General features: G+C 46.8%; 1 protein-coding gene across 3 annotated transcripts in view; it reads right to left on the reverse strand.

The window, feature by feature from the left end:
* RIMS3 (regulating synaptic membrane exocytosis 3) overlaps positions 1-17,131 on the reverse strand; it is a 57,663-nt gene that overhangs the window by 10,601 nt on the left and 29,931 nt on the right. The window contains exons 5-10 of one of the 3 annotated variants that reach the window (XR_551142.1): positions 16,503-16,615; positions 14,229-14,330; positions 13,763-13,902; positions 11,983-12,086; positions 5,572-5,731; positions 2,741-2,773 (exon numbers count right to left, since the gene is read on the reverse strand). Coding sequence is in view for 1 of the 3 variants with exons in the window: in XM_008581691.1 (XP_008579913.1) it covers positions 11,874-12,086; positions 13,763-13,902; positions 14,229-14,330; positions 16,503-16,615 (568 nt within the window). In the remaining 2 variants the exon portion in view is untranslated. Of the gene's footprint in view, positions 1-2,740; positions 2,774-5,571; positions 5,732-11,584; positions 12,087-13,762; positions 13,903-14,228; positions 14,331-16,502; positions 16,616-17,131 lie in introns of those variants that run through there. The other 2 variants (XR_551143.1, XM_008581691.1) reach the window with 2 other exon arrangements.

Raw genomic sequence — 17,131 nt, forward strand, 5'->3', positions numbered from 1 at the left:
CCAGCTTGGCTGATGTTACATTTTTATAGTTGTAAATTGGTTGATTTGTGGGAGTGAGTGATGCTGTGGACTGTCTATTCCACCATCTTGATCGGGACCTGCAGCACTTTTTCTAGTTTTTCATGTTTTTAGATGCTATTGTAAATAGTAATATTTTAAAATTAAATTTTCTAAAATTATTTTTGATAGTATATAGAAATAAAATTGATATTTGCATATTGACCTTGTGTCTTGAGTCCTCGACAAACTCATTGGGTCTAGCTGGGTTTTTTTCCTTAGAATTTTCTGTGTACACAATCATTCCATCTGTTAACAAAGGCAACATTACTTCTTCCTTTCTGATCTGTATACCTTTTACTTATCTGTCGTGCCCCATTGCCTTGTTGACTAGGACTGCCAGCACAACGAATAGCAGTAAGAGCAGACATCCTTTTCTTATTCCTGATCTTAGAAGGAAAGTGTCCAGTTTTCACCATTAAGTATCATGTTAGCTCTAGGTTTTTCGTAAATGCCCTTTATGAGGTTAAGGAAGTTCCCTTCTATTCCTAATTTGCTGAGGTTTTTTTCTTAATTGTAAATGTGCATTGAATTTGGTCAAATTATTTTTATACATCTATCAAGATGATTATACGGTTTTCTCATTTTCTATTTGTTCTTTCATACTTTCTTTTTTCCTCTTTTCCTATCTTCTTTTAGTTTGTGTATTGTACTTTATCTCCACTATAAATTTATTAGCTAATTGCTTATTTTTATTGTTTTCTTTGTTTTTATTCCTAGTGTTTACTCTTTGTATTTTTTGGTGGCTGGCTGGTAAAGGGATCTGAACCCTTGACCTTGGCGTTACCAGCACCATGCTCTCCCAAGTCAGCTAACCGGCCAGCCGTACTTAGCGTCTTTACTCAGTCTACCTTCCAATATTATACCATTTAGAGTACAATGTAGAAAGCTTACAAGTATACTTCCATTTTTCCCGTCCCATTCTTTGTGCTATTGTTATCATGTACTTTACTCCTATATAAGTTATACACCCCATAACATATGGTTATCATTTTTGCCTCCTGAACCCTTGACCTTGGCGTTACCAGCACCATGCTCTCCCAAGTCAGCTAACCGGCCAGCCTTACTTAGCGTCTTTACTCAGTCTACCTTCCAATATTATACCATTTAGAGTACAATGTAGAAAGCTTGCAAGTATACTTCCATTTTTCCCGTCCCATTCTTTGTGCTATTGTTATCATGTACTTTACTCCTATATAAGTTATACACCCCATAGCATATGGTTATCATTTTTGCCTTCATGTACTTTACTCCTATATAAGTTATACACCCCATAACATATGGTTATCATTTTTGCCTCAAACAACTATCTTCTAAAAAAAAATCAAACAAGAAGTATTTTATATTGACTTATGTATTTCTGGTGCTCTTTATTCTTTTGTATAGATCAGAATTTCCATCTTCAGGTTTAATTTTCCTGCATAGTTGGCTTTAATATTTTTTGAAGTGCAAAATTGATGGCAACAGATTCTCTCAAACTCAACCCCAGCCCTACGCAATCACTAATCTACTTTTTGTCTCTATAGATTTGCCTTTTATGGACATTTTGTATAAATATAATCATACAATATTGGATTTTTTGGTGGTTGGCTTCTTAGCATAATGCTTTCAAGGCCACCCACGTTGTAACATGTATTGGTACTTCTTTCCTTTTTATTGCTAAATAATATTACCTTGTATGGAAATAGTTTATTTATCCACTCATCAGCTGATGTACATTTGGGTTGTTTCTACTTTTTAGATGTAACAAATAATGCTGCTAGGGGTATTTGTGTAGAAGTTTTTGTGTGGATATTTTTAATTCTCTTTTTTAGGAGTAAAATTGCTGGGTCATATGGCAACCGTATAACTGTATGTTTAATCTTTTGAGGAACTGCCAAACTGGTTTTCACCGTGGCTGGATCATTTTCCATTTCCACCAGTGGTGAGTTCCAGTTTCTCCACATCCGTGTCACCATTTGTTATCTGTCTTTTCTGATTATAGCTACCCCAGTGGGTGTGATGTAGTATCTCATTATGATTTTGATTTGAATTTCCCTGATAGCTAAAGTTGTTGTACATCTTTTCATGTGCTTATTTGCCATTTGTATATCTTCTCTGGAGAAATATCAATTCAGATCCTTTGCCGATTTTTAATTGGGCTGTTCATCTATTTATGGTTGAGTTGTAAGAGTTCTTTATGGAAGCAATAGGGGAGAATCTATTTCCTCGCCTCTTCCAGCTTTTGGAGGCTGCCCACATTCCTTGGTCATGACCCCCTACGTTCATCTTCAAAGCCAGTAACGCTGCATCTCTCTGACCATTCTTCTGCAATCCTATTTCCCTCTGGCCACAGCTGGGAAAAATTGTCCACTTTTAAGGACCAATGTGATTAGACTGGGCCCAGATAGCTATCCCAGATCATCCAGGAAAATCTCCCCATCTCAAAAATAAGTTCTACTGGTGTACAGTCGAGCTAGGTATCTATAATTAACAATAATTGCCTACATGTTATCAAATGGCTAGAAGAGAGGAGATCAAATGTCCTCATCACAAAGAAATGATTTTCTTGCAATGATGAATATACTAATTACCCCAATTTGATCATCACACATTATATACACGTATTGATATTCAACTCCACAAATATGTATGATCAGGGCTGGCTGGCTAGCTCAGCTGGTTAGAACAGTGTTAAAACACCAATGTCAAGGGTTCAGATCTCCATACTGGCCAGCTGCCAAAAAAAAAAAAAAAAATGTAGAATCAATACATCTCCATAAAAAACACTTTTAAAAATACAACATAAGACAAAACCCTCCCTATCTCAAAGTCCTTAACTTAATCACATCCAAAGTCCCTTTGCCATGTAAATTAACATGTTCACAGGTTTAGGGACTGGAGTGTGGACATCTTCATGGGACCATTATTCTGCCTGTCACACCACCACCACCACAAATAATGCTTCAATTAACATCCACGTACTTGTCCTGTTAATAATCTATATGCAAACTTACTGTCATTATGTCTGCATATAATTGGACCAGGAAGTATCAGATTGCTCTGCAAAACGGCTGCACCCATCTACGTTCTCAGCAGTAGAACCTGAGGTTCCTGTATCTCCATGTCCCAGCCATCGTTTGGCATTATCTGGCTTTCTCATTTTTGTCAGTCTATTATAGATATAATGGGATGTCTCATGCTTTAATTTACATATTTAAAACTAATATTGAAAGTCCTTCCTTGCCTTTAGCTCACAAGACTATTTCTCTTACATTTTATTTTATTAACTTTACATTCTATCTTTCAATTTTGGGTCTATTAGACCGTGTAGAGCTTATCTTTGCATCTTAGTTTAGGTAGGATACTTTCTTTGTCCAAATAGTGAACCAGTTTTCCTAACACATATTTTAAACAATCCATTTCCACCCCCCACTGTTTTAAGGTACTCCCTTTGTCATATATTAATTTCCCAGATATACATGTGTCAATCTTTGGGCACTATCTTTAGTTTGAACAGAAGTTGATCTGGTCATTTATGGAATTGTATTTCTGCATATATATTGTAGGGTAAGTTTAGTTCTTAAAATACCCACTGAGATTTTGATTAGATTACATTGAACTTATAGATTAATTTGGGGAGAGTTGCTATCTTCATACTAAACTGTCCAAGAACAGGGAATATCTCTCCGTTTATTAAGGTCATCAGCTCTTTTATTAGAGTTTGAAAAATCTCTCCAAGAAGCCTTATATATTAAATAATCCCTAGATACTTAAAGATTTTATTGCTATTGTGGATATCTCATGTTTATTACTCATTGGTTCTAGCTGTCCTAGAAAAATGCAATTGATTTTTATAGGTTGATCTTGTACACAGCCACCTTGCTGAATGCTCTTATTAGTTCTAATAATTGAGTTTTTTAAAAATTAGGTTGCCAGATTATCTATAAATGATTTCTGTCTGTTCTTTCAATCCTTATACCTTTTTTTTTCTTTCATTATACAGGATTTCCAGAAATATGAATAATGGCTGCAAGAATAGTGAGTCTCTCTGTATTGATATTAATCTTAGAATGTGTCTGAAGTTTTTCCATTCACATAACACTTGCTGGAGGTTTGTTGGTATATGACTTCTATCCAACTAAGAAGTTAACTTCTGTTTGCTGAGAGTTTTTGTTATGAAGAGGATTAAACCTTATAAATGCCTTTTCCGCATTAGGATAATTACACAATTTTTCTGTTTGAGTCTATTAATGTTGTGAATTACAGTGATTAATTTTTCAGATAATGACAAACCATCCTTGCATTCCTGGATAAATACTACTTGATTATGATGTATTATTTTTTCAATACACTCTTGGGATTGCACAGTTTGTATTTAGGATTTTCACATCTACTAGTTTCTATTTCTATTTTCTTAATATACACTAGAGATTTTAGAATGGATACTCAAGGAAGCTTGTGGTTACTCAATACCTTTACGCTCCTCAAGAGCATTCCAAGGACCAATTTATGAACTGTGTTGTCCAATATTTTAGTTCATGCTTTTCTTCAATTTTATAAACTAAACAGTATAGTTTTACAACATGGGTATGTTACTATACTATTTTTTTAAGCCTATGTCTTTACTCACTTTTCCTTCCATGCAGGATCATTTTTTTAAATAGAAAACATATAGTATTTACTGTGTTCCAGGTACTGTTCTGAGCACTTTAAGTATATTACCTCATCCTAATCCCTGAGTAACTCTATGTTCCTTCTGTCTGAAGAACATCCTTTAGAATTTCTTTCTCTGGATCTCAGTTTTTGTTGTTTGTCTTCTTGCCTTTTTTTGGAAATAATTTCTCTGGGTAAAGGCATAGACGTTCTTAAACTCATGAGATATATATACGATATCTCAGGAAGAGAGCAGAAGTGGAAAAGAAGTAAAAGAATACTGGNCTATTTTTTTAAGCCTATGTCTTTACTCACTTTTCCTTCCATGCAGGATCATTTTTTTAAATAGAAAACATATAGTATTTACTGTGTTCCAGGTACTGTTCTGAGCACTTTAAGTATATTACCTCATCCTAATCCCTGAGTAACTCTATGTTCCTTCTGTCTGAAGAACATCCTTTAGAATTTCTTTCTCTGGATCTCAGTTTTTGTTGTTTGTCTTCTTGCCTTTTTTTGGAAATAATTTCTCTGGGTAAAGGCATAGACGTTCTTAAACTCATGAGATATATATACGATATCTCAGGAAGAGAGCAGAAGTGGAAAAGAAGTAAAAGAATACTGGGGAGAATCAGAGCTCATATACTGGTCTCATGAGTCTTTCCTCAAGAAATGGTGCTCCTGGGAACTGCAAGAACAAGGGCCAGAGCCAAAGCAGTGGAGGTCACCCTGGAGGGCTGTTGGGATGGAGGATGGCAGCCTTTTCCCTAGCAAGCACATGCTATGACAATGCTATACTTTCTTTATCCATCATCTGTAACCCCCAGTCCCAGCCCTGGGAGGACAATGTCTCTGCCCACAAGTGACTAAATGTTAACATACCTTTCTGCCCCTCCACAAGACAGGGAGGGGAAGGGGCGCTCCAGGGGTCAATCACAGCACTAGAAGTCGACTGCTATGTTTAACTGCCTGTATCAGGTGTGGCTGAAATAAGCAGGACTAATCCAGCCATGTGGCTGAGCAGAGCTGCTGGACCCAGGAGCTTAGAAAGAAATAAACAGTGGGTGAGAAGCAGTGGCCTTAGCTCCATCTTACCTTCCCTTCCATTTGGGGCATCCCTATAGAGTCCATGGGAACAGAAGGCTTTGAGAGCTTGTAAGCAGGGACCTTGGGAGACAGAGCCAGGAAAGTGCCTGGGCCAGATTCCACAGCCCAAAGACACTACTGTGGCAACAGAGTTCGCCAGACAGGAGACAGAGGCCCAGATCGTATCTTTCATGCCTTTTTCTGAGATGTGCTTCTCTCTCCTGCCTTCCAGTAAAGGCATCATTCTCTTTCTCATTTTAGTCACCTGGAACCCTGTTTTCTCTCTCCTAGAATTAAGAACCATCTACAGAAAGCAACACATGACACCATTTTCAAACTGACTTTAATCATTTTTTGCTGCCCAAATACTGTACATGCAGAAGCCATGTGAAGAATTTTCTCCTCAAGGGAATTGGCAAGAACGTTGTACGAAACAGCCGGCAGTCCCTCCCAGCTGTCCACCTGCCACCCAGGAACCACAAGTTTAGAAAGATGCTGCACATAGAAAATGTATAGAGCACAGATATAAAAAGGCTAATTGCTTCTTATCTAAACAGTGTGCTTGTCAGTCCCTATCAGCTATCTCTCTTTTGCAGGATGCATTTGGAAATTCTAAAAAAGGGATTCTTGCCTTCTGTGAATTTACATGCTGAAGGAGTTGGTAGAACTCTCAGGCCCACTTTCCCCAAGGAAGCAGCTACTCTGCCTTCTGAGATGATGTCTGGCAAAAGACATTCCAGAGGGAGGAGTGGTTTTAAGAAGCAAAATACTTTGAAGAGAAATAAATTCCCTCTCTCCTCCCATCAAAGAGAGTTTCCTTTAAAATTCTCAGATCTTCAGCTCTCCCACCGATGTCATCTAGAAGCAGAAATGAGGAACGACCCAGCCTCACCTGCTGGTGGGGACGCTGACCTACTCAGGATGCAGCTGAGGTTGTGACATCACATCAGCACCTTGGAAATTGTCCATTGTAGACAATCCTTAATTATTTCTCATCATTACACAAGAATAAAAGAGGGAGAACAAACCACGAAGAGGTGAAAGCAGAGTCTGTTAGGATTCCCAGAGTTCTCATCAGAAGCAGCATCTGGGCGTGGACCAGATGAGGACCTGCATCAAGCCTGGGCATCAGGGGCTGTAAGAAACCAGCCTACGGAACCAGGTGCCAGGTGCACCAGGCTCACAACCCACATCAGCTCCAGATCAGAGACTGCTGAAACCTGAAGGGAACCATGGAGCAACTGGCTAATGCTCTGATTTTGTAGATGAGGAAGCTGAGGCCCAGAAAAGTGAGGAATCTTGCTCAAGGTCACAGTTTCTAGCAAAACTGTCTATAACAGCCTTTAATTCCCCGTAGCCAGTTGTCCCCATTCAGGCCATTGGCTAATGGGGTGGATGCTTATCTCTGGAATTCCCAGGCCTCATTTCTGTTCACCAAGCTGTCTGGATCCCAGACCCAGGGGCCCTCCCTTGCATACTTGGGAAGCCCAAGGCCCTGTCCTTACTGGCTAAGTTTCCAGCCAGAGCCTTGGAAGATTTTTCCAAAGCAGTAACATTCATGCTTCTCAAGCCAGTCTAGACCCCTGAGAGAATGCAAGTTTCTCTCACTGATGTGGCTTCCCTCACAGGCACAGCCATGCTGGGCCCACAAAAGCCCGAGCTCAGGGTTGGGGAGGAGGGGAGTTGCTTTGCTACATGGAAAGATTAAGCCCTTTGTCAGAGAACAAGGTCCCCCTGTCGGGCATGCCAGCATCGGAGCCGCATTTGTGCAGCTCAGCCGGCAGGGCTGGTGTGCAAGGAGGCCGAGTTGCTCTCTTTGGCATCACTGACATTGCTCTGAGATGCTCAGGCACTCTTTCAGAACAACCCTTTCCCAGCCAGGCCGGCCCAATCCAGCCCCCATCAGGCACCACCTGACTGTGCAGGGCTCCCCTGCTCTTCCATCATGATTATTTTTGTTTTGCCCCAATCTCTTCTGACCTGAGTGAAAAGCAGACTTGAGGGAGAAGGCAGGGGACAGTCTACATTTTCATCTCCTCCCTGATCCTTCAGTGAAAGACAATCCAGGAGAGGAAGCAGCATTTTAAAGAATTTTTTTTACATGTCAGGATATTGGAGAAGAAAACTCTGAGGAGAGGAAGAGGAAGGCAGGAGGCGGCAGGGAAGCGGGCCTCTTCTTTCCCATCTCCCCGCAGCCACTGCAGAGATTCCGCCGGACAACCTTCCGGCCCTGAACGATGCGCCCTCACTCTCCACCCAGGTGGAGGGCAACTCATCTACAACACCAAGCAAAGGCAGCAATTTCTTGCAGAGTTTGCACAGTGCTAGAAGCAATCAGAGAAACACAGAAGAGCAGCCTTACTAAAGCCCTGCTGCTTTCTGGGCCAAGGAAGATGGGGAATATGAGGTATTAGGAGCTCTGGAACCCCAGGGGAAGAGGAGCTCAGTATCTCCTGGGTAGCAGGGCATGGAGCAAGGCCCCTGGTTGCATGTCAGGGCTCCTGGTAACAAAGTCTAAGATTGTGCTACATTTTATTTCCAGAGAAGTACCCTTGGAGGTCTCTATTGTCTTTAAAAATGGAGGCTTCTGCTGTCCTCAAGGCTGGCAGTAAAGAAGGGATCAGGCATGCACCCCTAGTGGGTGTCATGCCCCTGGGACAACTGGCTTGACCTCAGTGTTCTGACTGGCAGTGATTCCATGAGAGATGAGCAACACAGATGCCCTCGCTCTGGAGCGCCTAGATTCTGCCCACCCCCATGAATGCTGGCATTGCCTGGGACTTGCTGGATCCCAAGCCTCCTAAGTGCCCTTTTCCTAGTAGAACTGGGTGGTAGAAGAGACTGGATGGGGAGTAGCTTTGGAGATGGTTCTTCTCTGAAGAATCAAATCCCCCTTGTCAAACCAAGACTTGGCCCCATTTATTGGAACCTCCTTCACACCAAAGGAAGGAATCTATAAAGAAAGTGGGACAGACTGAACAGAGCAGAAATGTGAAGACAGATGCTCTGAATCATCCATTGCTGTCCCTGCCCACAGCCCAGCATCACTGCAGGGCCACTCCTGTCTCTGCCACATCCAAGGCAAATCCTGCCTGACCAGAGGAGATGGAATGACAAAGAGCCCCATCCTGTAACCACCACAGGGCTTCATCTGCAGTGAGGGGACATTTGGAGCCAGGACACTGAACCTGGCAGTGAGTTGGCCCCAGGGTAGGGAGAGTTCTGGAGGGATCATGTTCCTCCCTTCCCCACCTCATCAAAGGCCAGGAGTCACACTGTGCACCCTACTCTCTGGGACAGGCTAGCTCCAGAGTGGCTTCTCTGACAAGCCCCTGCATTGAGGTTGCTGAGGAACAGACCCTTAAATCCAGCCACTCCCCATCACATGTACACATCAGCCTCATACAAATTTACCCTCATGAGGAAAGCCCAGGTGGAGATTAGTAACTTATTTGGTGCAAAGGATTAAAAAGAATAATTCCCCAACATCAGCTTAGAAGGGATTACCTCCTGCTAGAGAGGTGGAACAGTGGAGCAGCCCAACTCCTGAGCAGTTCTGACAGCCAGGGATTGTAGGCAGCTCAGCCCAAGTTACCAACACATCGGGCCCCTCCTCTGGCTAGAACTTCCCCTGCAGTAACCCTCCCCCAGAGGCAAGTGGCACCGTGGTCTGGAGCTACCCAGTGACAGCCTCTCTGCTAGCAGCTCCCTCCTTTCTCCTACTCCCTTTCTGGACCCCTAGAGGAAAGAGGGTGTTGATAGCCCCGTTTCCTGGGGGTGACTGCATGCTCTGGGACCACCACTCAGCGCTCCATCAGCAAATGTCCATGATATCCAGTGGATCACGAACAGTCCCACCACCCCAAAGGTGGAAGGTATATTCACACCATCCTGAGAGTGACTGTTCTAGAGGTGAATACATCACAAACAGGAGATACAAATACCCTTTTGCAAGCAAGTTTCCTCCCTGTTCCCCCACTAGCGTCAAAAAGTGCAGAGCCCTTTGCCCCACTTTTGGGAAAGTGAGAGAGGCATGTATTACCCAGTCCAAGCACTGGGACTGGGCAGAGCATTTCTGCCTAAAGAGAAAACTCAACCCAGCTGCCTCTTCACCATCCCCCATGCATACAATGCTTCTCTTCTCTCATAATAGAAGAACTGAGGCTCAGGCGGGAGACAGGTGCCCAGGAGCTTCTTTTGTTCATTTCCTTCCAGGCCTTATGCACTTTTCATCTGCAGGCAGAACCAATGAGGTCCTGGCTTCCTCCCCTAGTTTTCTTGGGAGGGATGTTACAGGACTCTGGCTTCAGCCCATTGCAGATCCTTGCCAGGAGGAAAAAAAACAAAAGCAAAAAAGAGGCCCTTTGGACTCAGATGGGCCTGTCTTCATGGAGCTGCCACCTCCATGCCCCTCCAGCTTTGGTTATAAATGAAGTCCAAGCACTCAGGCCCCAAGACCTCTCTGCTGCTACCCAGGGTAGCTCTCCCTGCCTCAGGTACTTGGGTCAATGTCTGGGGAAGAGGTAGAAAGAGATCCTTCCCCGTTCCTTCACCCCTCCTGCTCTTTCCTCTCGACCAGACATGAACCCAAGGGCTGCTTGGTCCATCTCCTGGGCAACCTCTCACCTTACACCCTAGAGCTGAGGAGGGAAAGGGAGTGATTTGGGCATTCCTAAGCCAGACTTCAGGATTCCCAGCAGACATCTCATGGGATCCAGTCTAGGCACTGGTCCCCACCAATAGGGCCCAGCTGTCAGCTCAAGTCAGGGTTTGAGTGGCTATGAGAAGCTCCAACCAGACAAGGGTAGAAGAGGAAGAAGAGGCAAGAGAGGTGCCTAGAGCTGGCCGCTTTCCAGAGGGCAGCAGTGGAGCTCAAGAAGGTAGGGAGGCTGCGAGGGGTAAGTATTGCTTGTGCAGAGCTGGTGACTGTGGCAGACTCGAGCCCAGAGCCGGGCTGCTCATGGAGCCAGGAGGCTGGAGCCCAACTGAGTCTGAGCTCCCAGACAGGGATCCTGGTCTAGGAATGGGCAAAAAATAGAGCCCCAAGTGAACAACTTCATGCAGCTGATCCCCAAACGTCAGATAGACTTCTCAGCAGTGGCTCAGAACAAGTCAGCCTGGGCCCTCATTCCAGCAAACAGCCCTTCCTGCAGCACCTCCTTACCGGGGCATGCCCGATCAGGGATGAGCCAGGAGGGGGACAGGGCCACCTTCACGGCCTGGGGAGGACTGACTGCTTTGGCAGATGACATCCCCTCCAAGGCCGAACCCCTCAGCCTGCTGGGAAAGCTCCTTTGGCATGTCAGAGGTGAGGAGGCTGCAAGAGATGGTGGAGGGGTGAACAAAAAACTAGGGGTGAACAAAAAACTCTGGCACTTCCCGCTAAGGTGTCCGGCCAGAGTCCCTGGGAACTAAGACCACTTTGTGCTCTGCTCGGAGCCCTAGTGAGAAAGCCACCTCAAAGCCCTCAGCTCCCCGGGGACATATGCCTCCACTGGGGCCCTGGCCAGATGAGCATGCTACATGCTGCAGGATGCGTGGAGGAAGGGTCAGGTGGGGGTCCCAGAGGGGCCTTGGTGTGGCCAGCTACAGTGGATGCTACGTTCCCCCAAAAAGAGCAGCAGTGCTGGCAGAGGCGAAGGTGGAACAAAAGACAAAACAGAAAACTAAGCAGAGACCACCAAGAGGAGGCAAAGGTGGGGACACAGAGGCTCTGCCCTGGGCACAGGACTAGACTGACCAACCAGTGGCTGCACCCCCCACTTCCACCCCTGGAGACTCCTCGGGGTGAGTCGTGTCCACACAACACTCCTTTGGGTTTCTTTTCAACAAGATACAAAGAGACATGGATTTCAGCCCATGTAGTCACCAGGACTGACTATACCCAGACGAATGAACAGCTATAACGTGGTCACACACACACACACATACACACACACACACACACACACACTACAGTCTCCACTGCCAGCTGGGGCGAGCCCAGTAGCCAACAGGCATGCAGCAGGGCAAGGGGTCCAGAAAGACATGAAGACTATGTACAGGGGAGGGGCAGGCACCCTTCCCACACTGCCATCCCGCCTTTCTTCCTGACGTCCTTAGGAGCACGAGGGGCTGGTGGCACTCTCCAGGGAGGACTGAGACAGGCGCCTGGTGAGGGATCCAAGAGTGGAATCTGCCACTGAGGAGGTGGGGAAGAGTTTGTACCAGCCGGTGACCGCGGCACTCAGGTCCAGCTCGTCCAGCATGATCTGGGCCATGCCCATGAAGCACTTGTGGTCCATGCGGCCATAGTCACCCCAGACGATCACCTGGCAACAGGGGAGGAAGAGTGTGAGGAACTGAGCTGCTGCCCCAACTCCAGGACTGGGCTGTGGGCCCAGGAACCTTCAAGTTTTTTGCTGGGCCACAGATGGGACACAGAGAGGCAGAACTCAGACCGATTTTGGGCACCAACTTCCTGAGCAGTTCACAGTGCTATGCTCAATCCTATGGGCTTTACATGCATGACTTCCATTGTTATAACATGCCATACAGGTAGGGGTGCTGTGTGTTATTATTTCCACTAAGGGGAAACTGCAGCTCAGAAAGGTTAATTAATTAACCCAAAGATACACAGCAATTTGTGGCAGAGCTGGGATTAGAACCTTGGCGTGTCTGACTCCAGAGCTTCCCAGCATTTGGAGGACAGCTCTCCCCAGGAAGGAGCAGACTGAGAGTCAAGAACCTAGGTTGCGGCTCCAGATCTACTGCTGACTCATGTGGGGCTCGTGTAAGCCCCTTGCCCTCACTGGACCCCAGTGTTTCCATCCATAATGCTGGGACAGGGGAATAGATTGGTCAGTGATTTTCAAACTTTTTAGTGGTGAATACTTTTTTAAACAGACACTCAAGATCATGGTCCCTTCCTCCCCTAAACCCTAGGATGCTATAGTTCAAGTTTGCAACTCCAAGGGCCCTTGCCACAGAACCACCTCAGTCCAGAGGAATAGTCCTGGATGAGAAGCCAGATAGCCCAGATGGCCCATGGCTCTAGCCTCTCCTCTGCCACCTACATGGCCTTGGGCAAGACCAAGAGCCACCACCGCCACTGTTAATACTTAGCGAGTAACTGTCCACATGCCAGGCACTATGCTAGGCTCTCTACACGCAACCTCACTTTTCGCCTGCTCACATCTCATCCACAGCTAGTGAGTGTAGAGCTGGACTCTGAACCCAGGACTGAGCCCAGAGACCGATCCACCACTGTGCTATATCCCCACATAACCTCAGGTTCTTCATCTATGAAATGGGCATGATGATCTCTCCCTCCCAGGGCTATTGTGAAAGGCTAACCCCACAAAATGTGTGGAAGGGCTTTGTCACTCTCAAGTAGTTAGGATGAGAGTCACCCAGACCCGGGCTCAACTCGGCTCTGCTGGTCACTAGCTGAAACCTCAGGCAAATCACTTCATCTTTCTGAGACTGTTTCCTCATTTGCAAAGTGGGGAGAATCATACCTACTTCAAAAGATCATCTTGAGGATGAAACGAGATCATATTTGGAAAGCACCTCACAAAGCCTGGCACTGAGCTGATGTGTGACAAACACTTGCTCTAGGGAGGGAGGAGGCAGCAATAGGACTTCAAAAGATCATCTTGAGGATGAAACGAGATCATATTTGGAAAGCACCTCACAAAGCCTAGCACTGAGCTGATGTGTGACAAACACTTGCTCTAGGGAGGGAGGAGGCAGCAATAGGCAAATGCTGCTTCCACCTCCCAGCTGTGCGACCTTGGAAGCACCTCTGTTATCCCCATGAACCTTGGTTCTTTATGAATCAACTGGGGGCAATGACACCTCACTGGGTTGTGAAAATAAATGGTAATGTGAATTAATGTACCTGGTACAGTGCTCAGCACAGAATAAATCATAGATGAGAACCTTCCAAATGACAATTTCTAATCTTTGAGAGTCTGCCCTGCCCCACTCACCCTGCAACACTCACCTGCAGCACCTTGCCCTGGGGCCCCTCATCAAAGAGCAGAGCTTGCTGGTACAGGGGATCACAGGTTTTCTTGGCCAACTTCGTCTTCTTCTTGGCCAAGCAGGCCCCGTTCTCAAGCAGGTAAACCTTGATATAGGTGGCTGAGGAGTGAGAAGTATGATGGGGAGGGGACCAGGAGAGACTGCTATGGCCTGCCCCATCCCTCACTGCCAGGTGACCCTGGAGGTGAGCAGGGTGAATGGACGAGCTGACAGTGGACAGCAGGTGGAAGAGGCCAACACAAACACTGACTCCTCCATTATCTCCTACCCCCTCCCTGTTCACTGGCCTCCCAGGCAGTGAGACTCCACTGTCAAGATTGAGGCTAATGGGGAGCTGAGGACTTACTAGACCCGGAGTTCAGCTGTATACCCCTCCCTGCCAGTGCCCCATCTCCAAAATCCCTCTCCCAGCTGCTCAGCCTCACCTGGGAGGGATTTGGAGCCTGGTTTGGGGGTCAGGCCCCGAGCTTCGATCACTTCCACCTCCAGCTGGCCACTGCGGTCCATGATGGCAATGTGGACGTCTCCTGCAAGGGAGAAGAGGGAGGGTCCAGGCGGGGCCAGACCAAGGGGCAGGCCAGCCAGCAGCAGCACAGAATGCCAGTCTGCAGAGGATGCCACACCACTGGGAAGGGATCACCACAGGGAGCAAATGACAGGTGCCAGAGCTGTTCTCGGGAGATCACTTTAAAGTGGCTGAGAAATACTTTGATAGGTTCCGTGAGGTGGGGTTGAGGTGGGGCAGGGGCATGACCCTCCAGGACATGCTTGGGAAACAACGAATGGCTGCCAAACTCCTATCTAAGTCTGGCTAACTGGGAAGCTTCTGGTTTACTGAGCAGAAGAGGCAAGTTTGGGGACAGAGCTTCCTGTGTGAGGAGGACAGAGGGAAGGCTGTGAGCTGAGCGGCTCCTCCTCACCTTCCCCGACACAGCAGCCCTGGGCCACTCCCCTACATATATGTCAACAAACAGTGAAAGAAGATCCGTTTGAAGAGATGCAGAGCTATGAGCCTGCCCAGAACAAAAGGCTCTACCTGGGAATGCCTGCCTGTCTTCTTGCCAAAGGAGGGAGAGAAGGCCAGCAGACTTCCTGGACACAGAGAACTGAGAACTCACTGTGCTCCTGCAAAATGGATTCTCCAGCGGAAGCAAGTTCTGTGTGTGGAGTCGTATGTTATCTGATTTCTAGGAACACTTAGCTTTGTTCAACGTGGGTTAGCAGAATTTGGAATTGTGCCGTAGTAGTCACTTGGAACACTCTTCAAAGGGGTGCAGAATCATAAGCCTGATCCAGAAAAATTAAATGGGCCAGACTGTGGGTTCGGCCACCATGCAATTGTTTGTATTTGCATACTGGGAGAGATGGGAATTTACTACTTTCAGGAGACATCCTGGAATTTATCCTCCCAGCAATTCCTGTTCTCCTTATGGGGGAGGGAGAGGGCGAGGGTCTTGGGAATTATCTCCTCCAAGTCTCACTACAACATCCATAACAAAGTGAGGAAACGCAAGCCCGTCCTTCCCAGGTTTGGGCACCAGGGGGCACCACACACAAGGTCCTAGGCTGTGATGGCGCATTAGCCTTGCGGAATTGGCTGGCTCCTCTCAATTGCCTCCCAGCCCGTGGCTGGGTCTAGGGCGGGGAAAGCAGACTCCCCAGGCCCTTAAAAGCCTGAAGGCAAGGACTGAGAATTAACCAAATCCAACCCGAGAGCCAGATGAGAGCTGACCCTCACCCTCTGAGGGTCCCTGTGAACCTCTCTTCCAGCAGATATGGGTACTTTGGAGGAAGACAGGGCAGTACAGTGGAAAGAGGCTGTCTGCAGTGGAATCCCAGCTCAACAGCATGACTTGCAGCAGGGCACCATCTGCACTTGGCTTCCCCCTTTGCTGTGAGGGTCAAAGGTTGAGCACTGTTCAAAGGAGGGCTGAGTGGGGACATCTGGGTCAGACACTGCTCAGGTCAGATGGATGGGGAAGGGGGCGGAGGTAAGGAGGCACCTCTGGGGAAGAGCTGCTTGATGCCAAAACAGCCAGTATCTAAAGGAAGGAGGGAAGGTCAGTCTGAGAGCTTAGAAAATGAGCCAGACTACAGCTAAGAGGACCAAGTGCAGACTTCAGGAGATACTTCCTAGCTGCAAGGAAGGGGGATGAGAAAATTACTAAAAGACTTCTAGGTGCCAAGCACTGTTCGGAGTAATAAGTCAAATAAGCCGCAGCTCCTAGGAGTAAAGTAAACTGAAATACTTCATGCAATGCATCTAACAGGAGCTCAAAAAAATGTTCTTAGATTGCAGAACTAAAGTGGGTATGTTATTCCCATTTTACAGGTGAGGAGACTGAGGCTCAAAGTAGATAAGTGACTGGCCCAAGGTCACACAGGGAATTGATGATAGAATAAACTCCACCACAGCCAACGCTATTTTTGTTCACCATCCTGTGCCCAGCCAGTAAGTGGCAGGAGAGGGTGACTGTGTGGTGAAGGGAGGGAGGGGAGCAGAGAAAGGCTGGGACCCCTTTCCTGTCTGATGAGGAAGGGACTGGCGAGTGCTCCACTCACTCCTCACTGGCACAGCAGCCCGAGCAAGGATTCCTTTCTGCTGCCTGCACCGCATCACACAGGGCCCCCAACTGAGCTCAACCTTCCTGCTGCGTGGCCTCCATGACCCCATTTGCCCTGCCCTCAAGAAGACTCACCCATGGGTGGCGTTGCCAGCGTCTGTCGCCCCACAATCTGGGCTGGTCCCAGTCCATCCAGGAAATCACTGAACTGGCTTTCGGCCCCAAGCCGGGTGGTGGGAAAGATGAACCTGCACGAGGAGGCAGAGAGGGTGTTGGGGCAGCCTGGGGCAGGGGTGGGGGTGGCAGGCTGCAGTGGCACTGCCCCTGGGGCACTGGCACTCCCCTCTGTGCCTCAATCTCTCCTCTACACAGTGTGAGTGCTGGGGACAAACAGAACTGTTCATTTCTGCACATTGAAGAAAAATCCTTTGATGTCACCAGAGAAAAGAAGTTAATAAAAATAACATAATGATGGTATTTAATCCTCAAGCCCCAGGGATTTCTGAAGTGACCCTTAAAAGGCAGGGTTTGCTGGAAACCTGTGTCCTCACCAAGGGATGTCAATGCCAAGAACCAGAGATATAGGCCAGACATTTCAATGCCTGGAGCAAGTTCCAAGAACTGAGGTTTGAATTGACCATAAGTTTGAAATCCAAGTCAATAACGTAAGGTGGTGCCCAAAACAGCAACTGAGACCGAAATGACACAATTACAGAGTTGAGATGAATGGCAAGTTGGCGGGTGGGGTGGGGGGGGGACATGAT

This window comes from Galeopterus variegatus, unplaced genomic scaffold, assembly GCF_000696425.1.
Source record: "Galeopterus variegatus unplaced genomic scaffold, G_variegatus-3.0.2 Scaffold2435, whole genome shotgun sequence".
Lineage (NCBI taxonomy): Eukaryota > Metazoa > Chordata > Mammalia > Dermoptera > Cynocephalidae > Galeopterus > Galeopterus variegatus.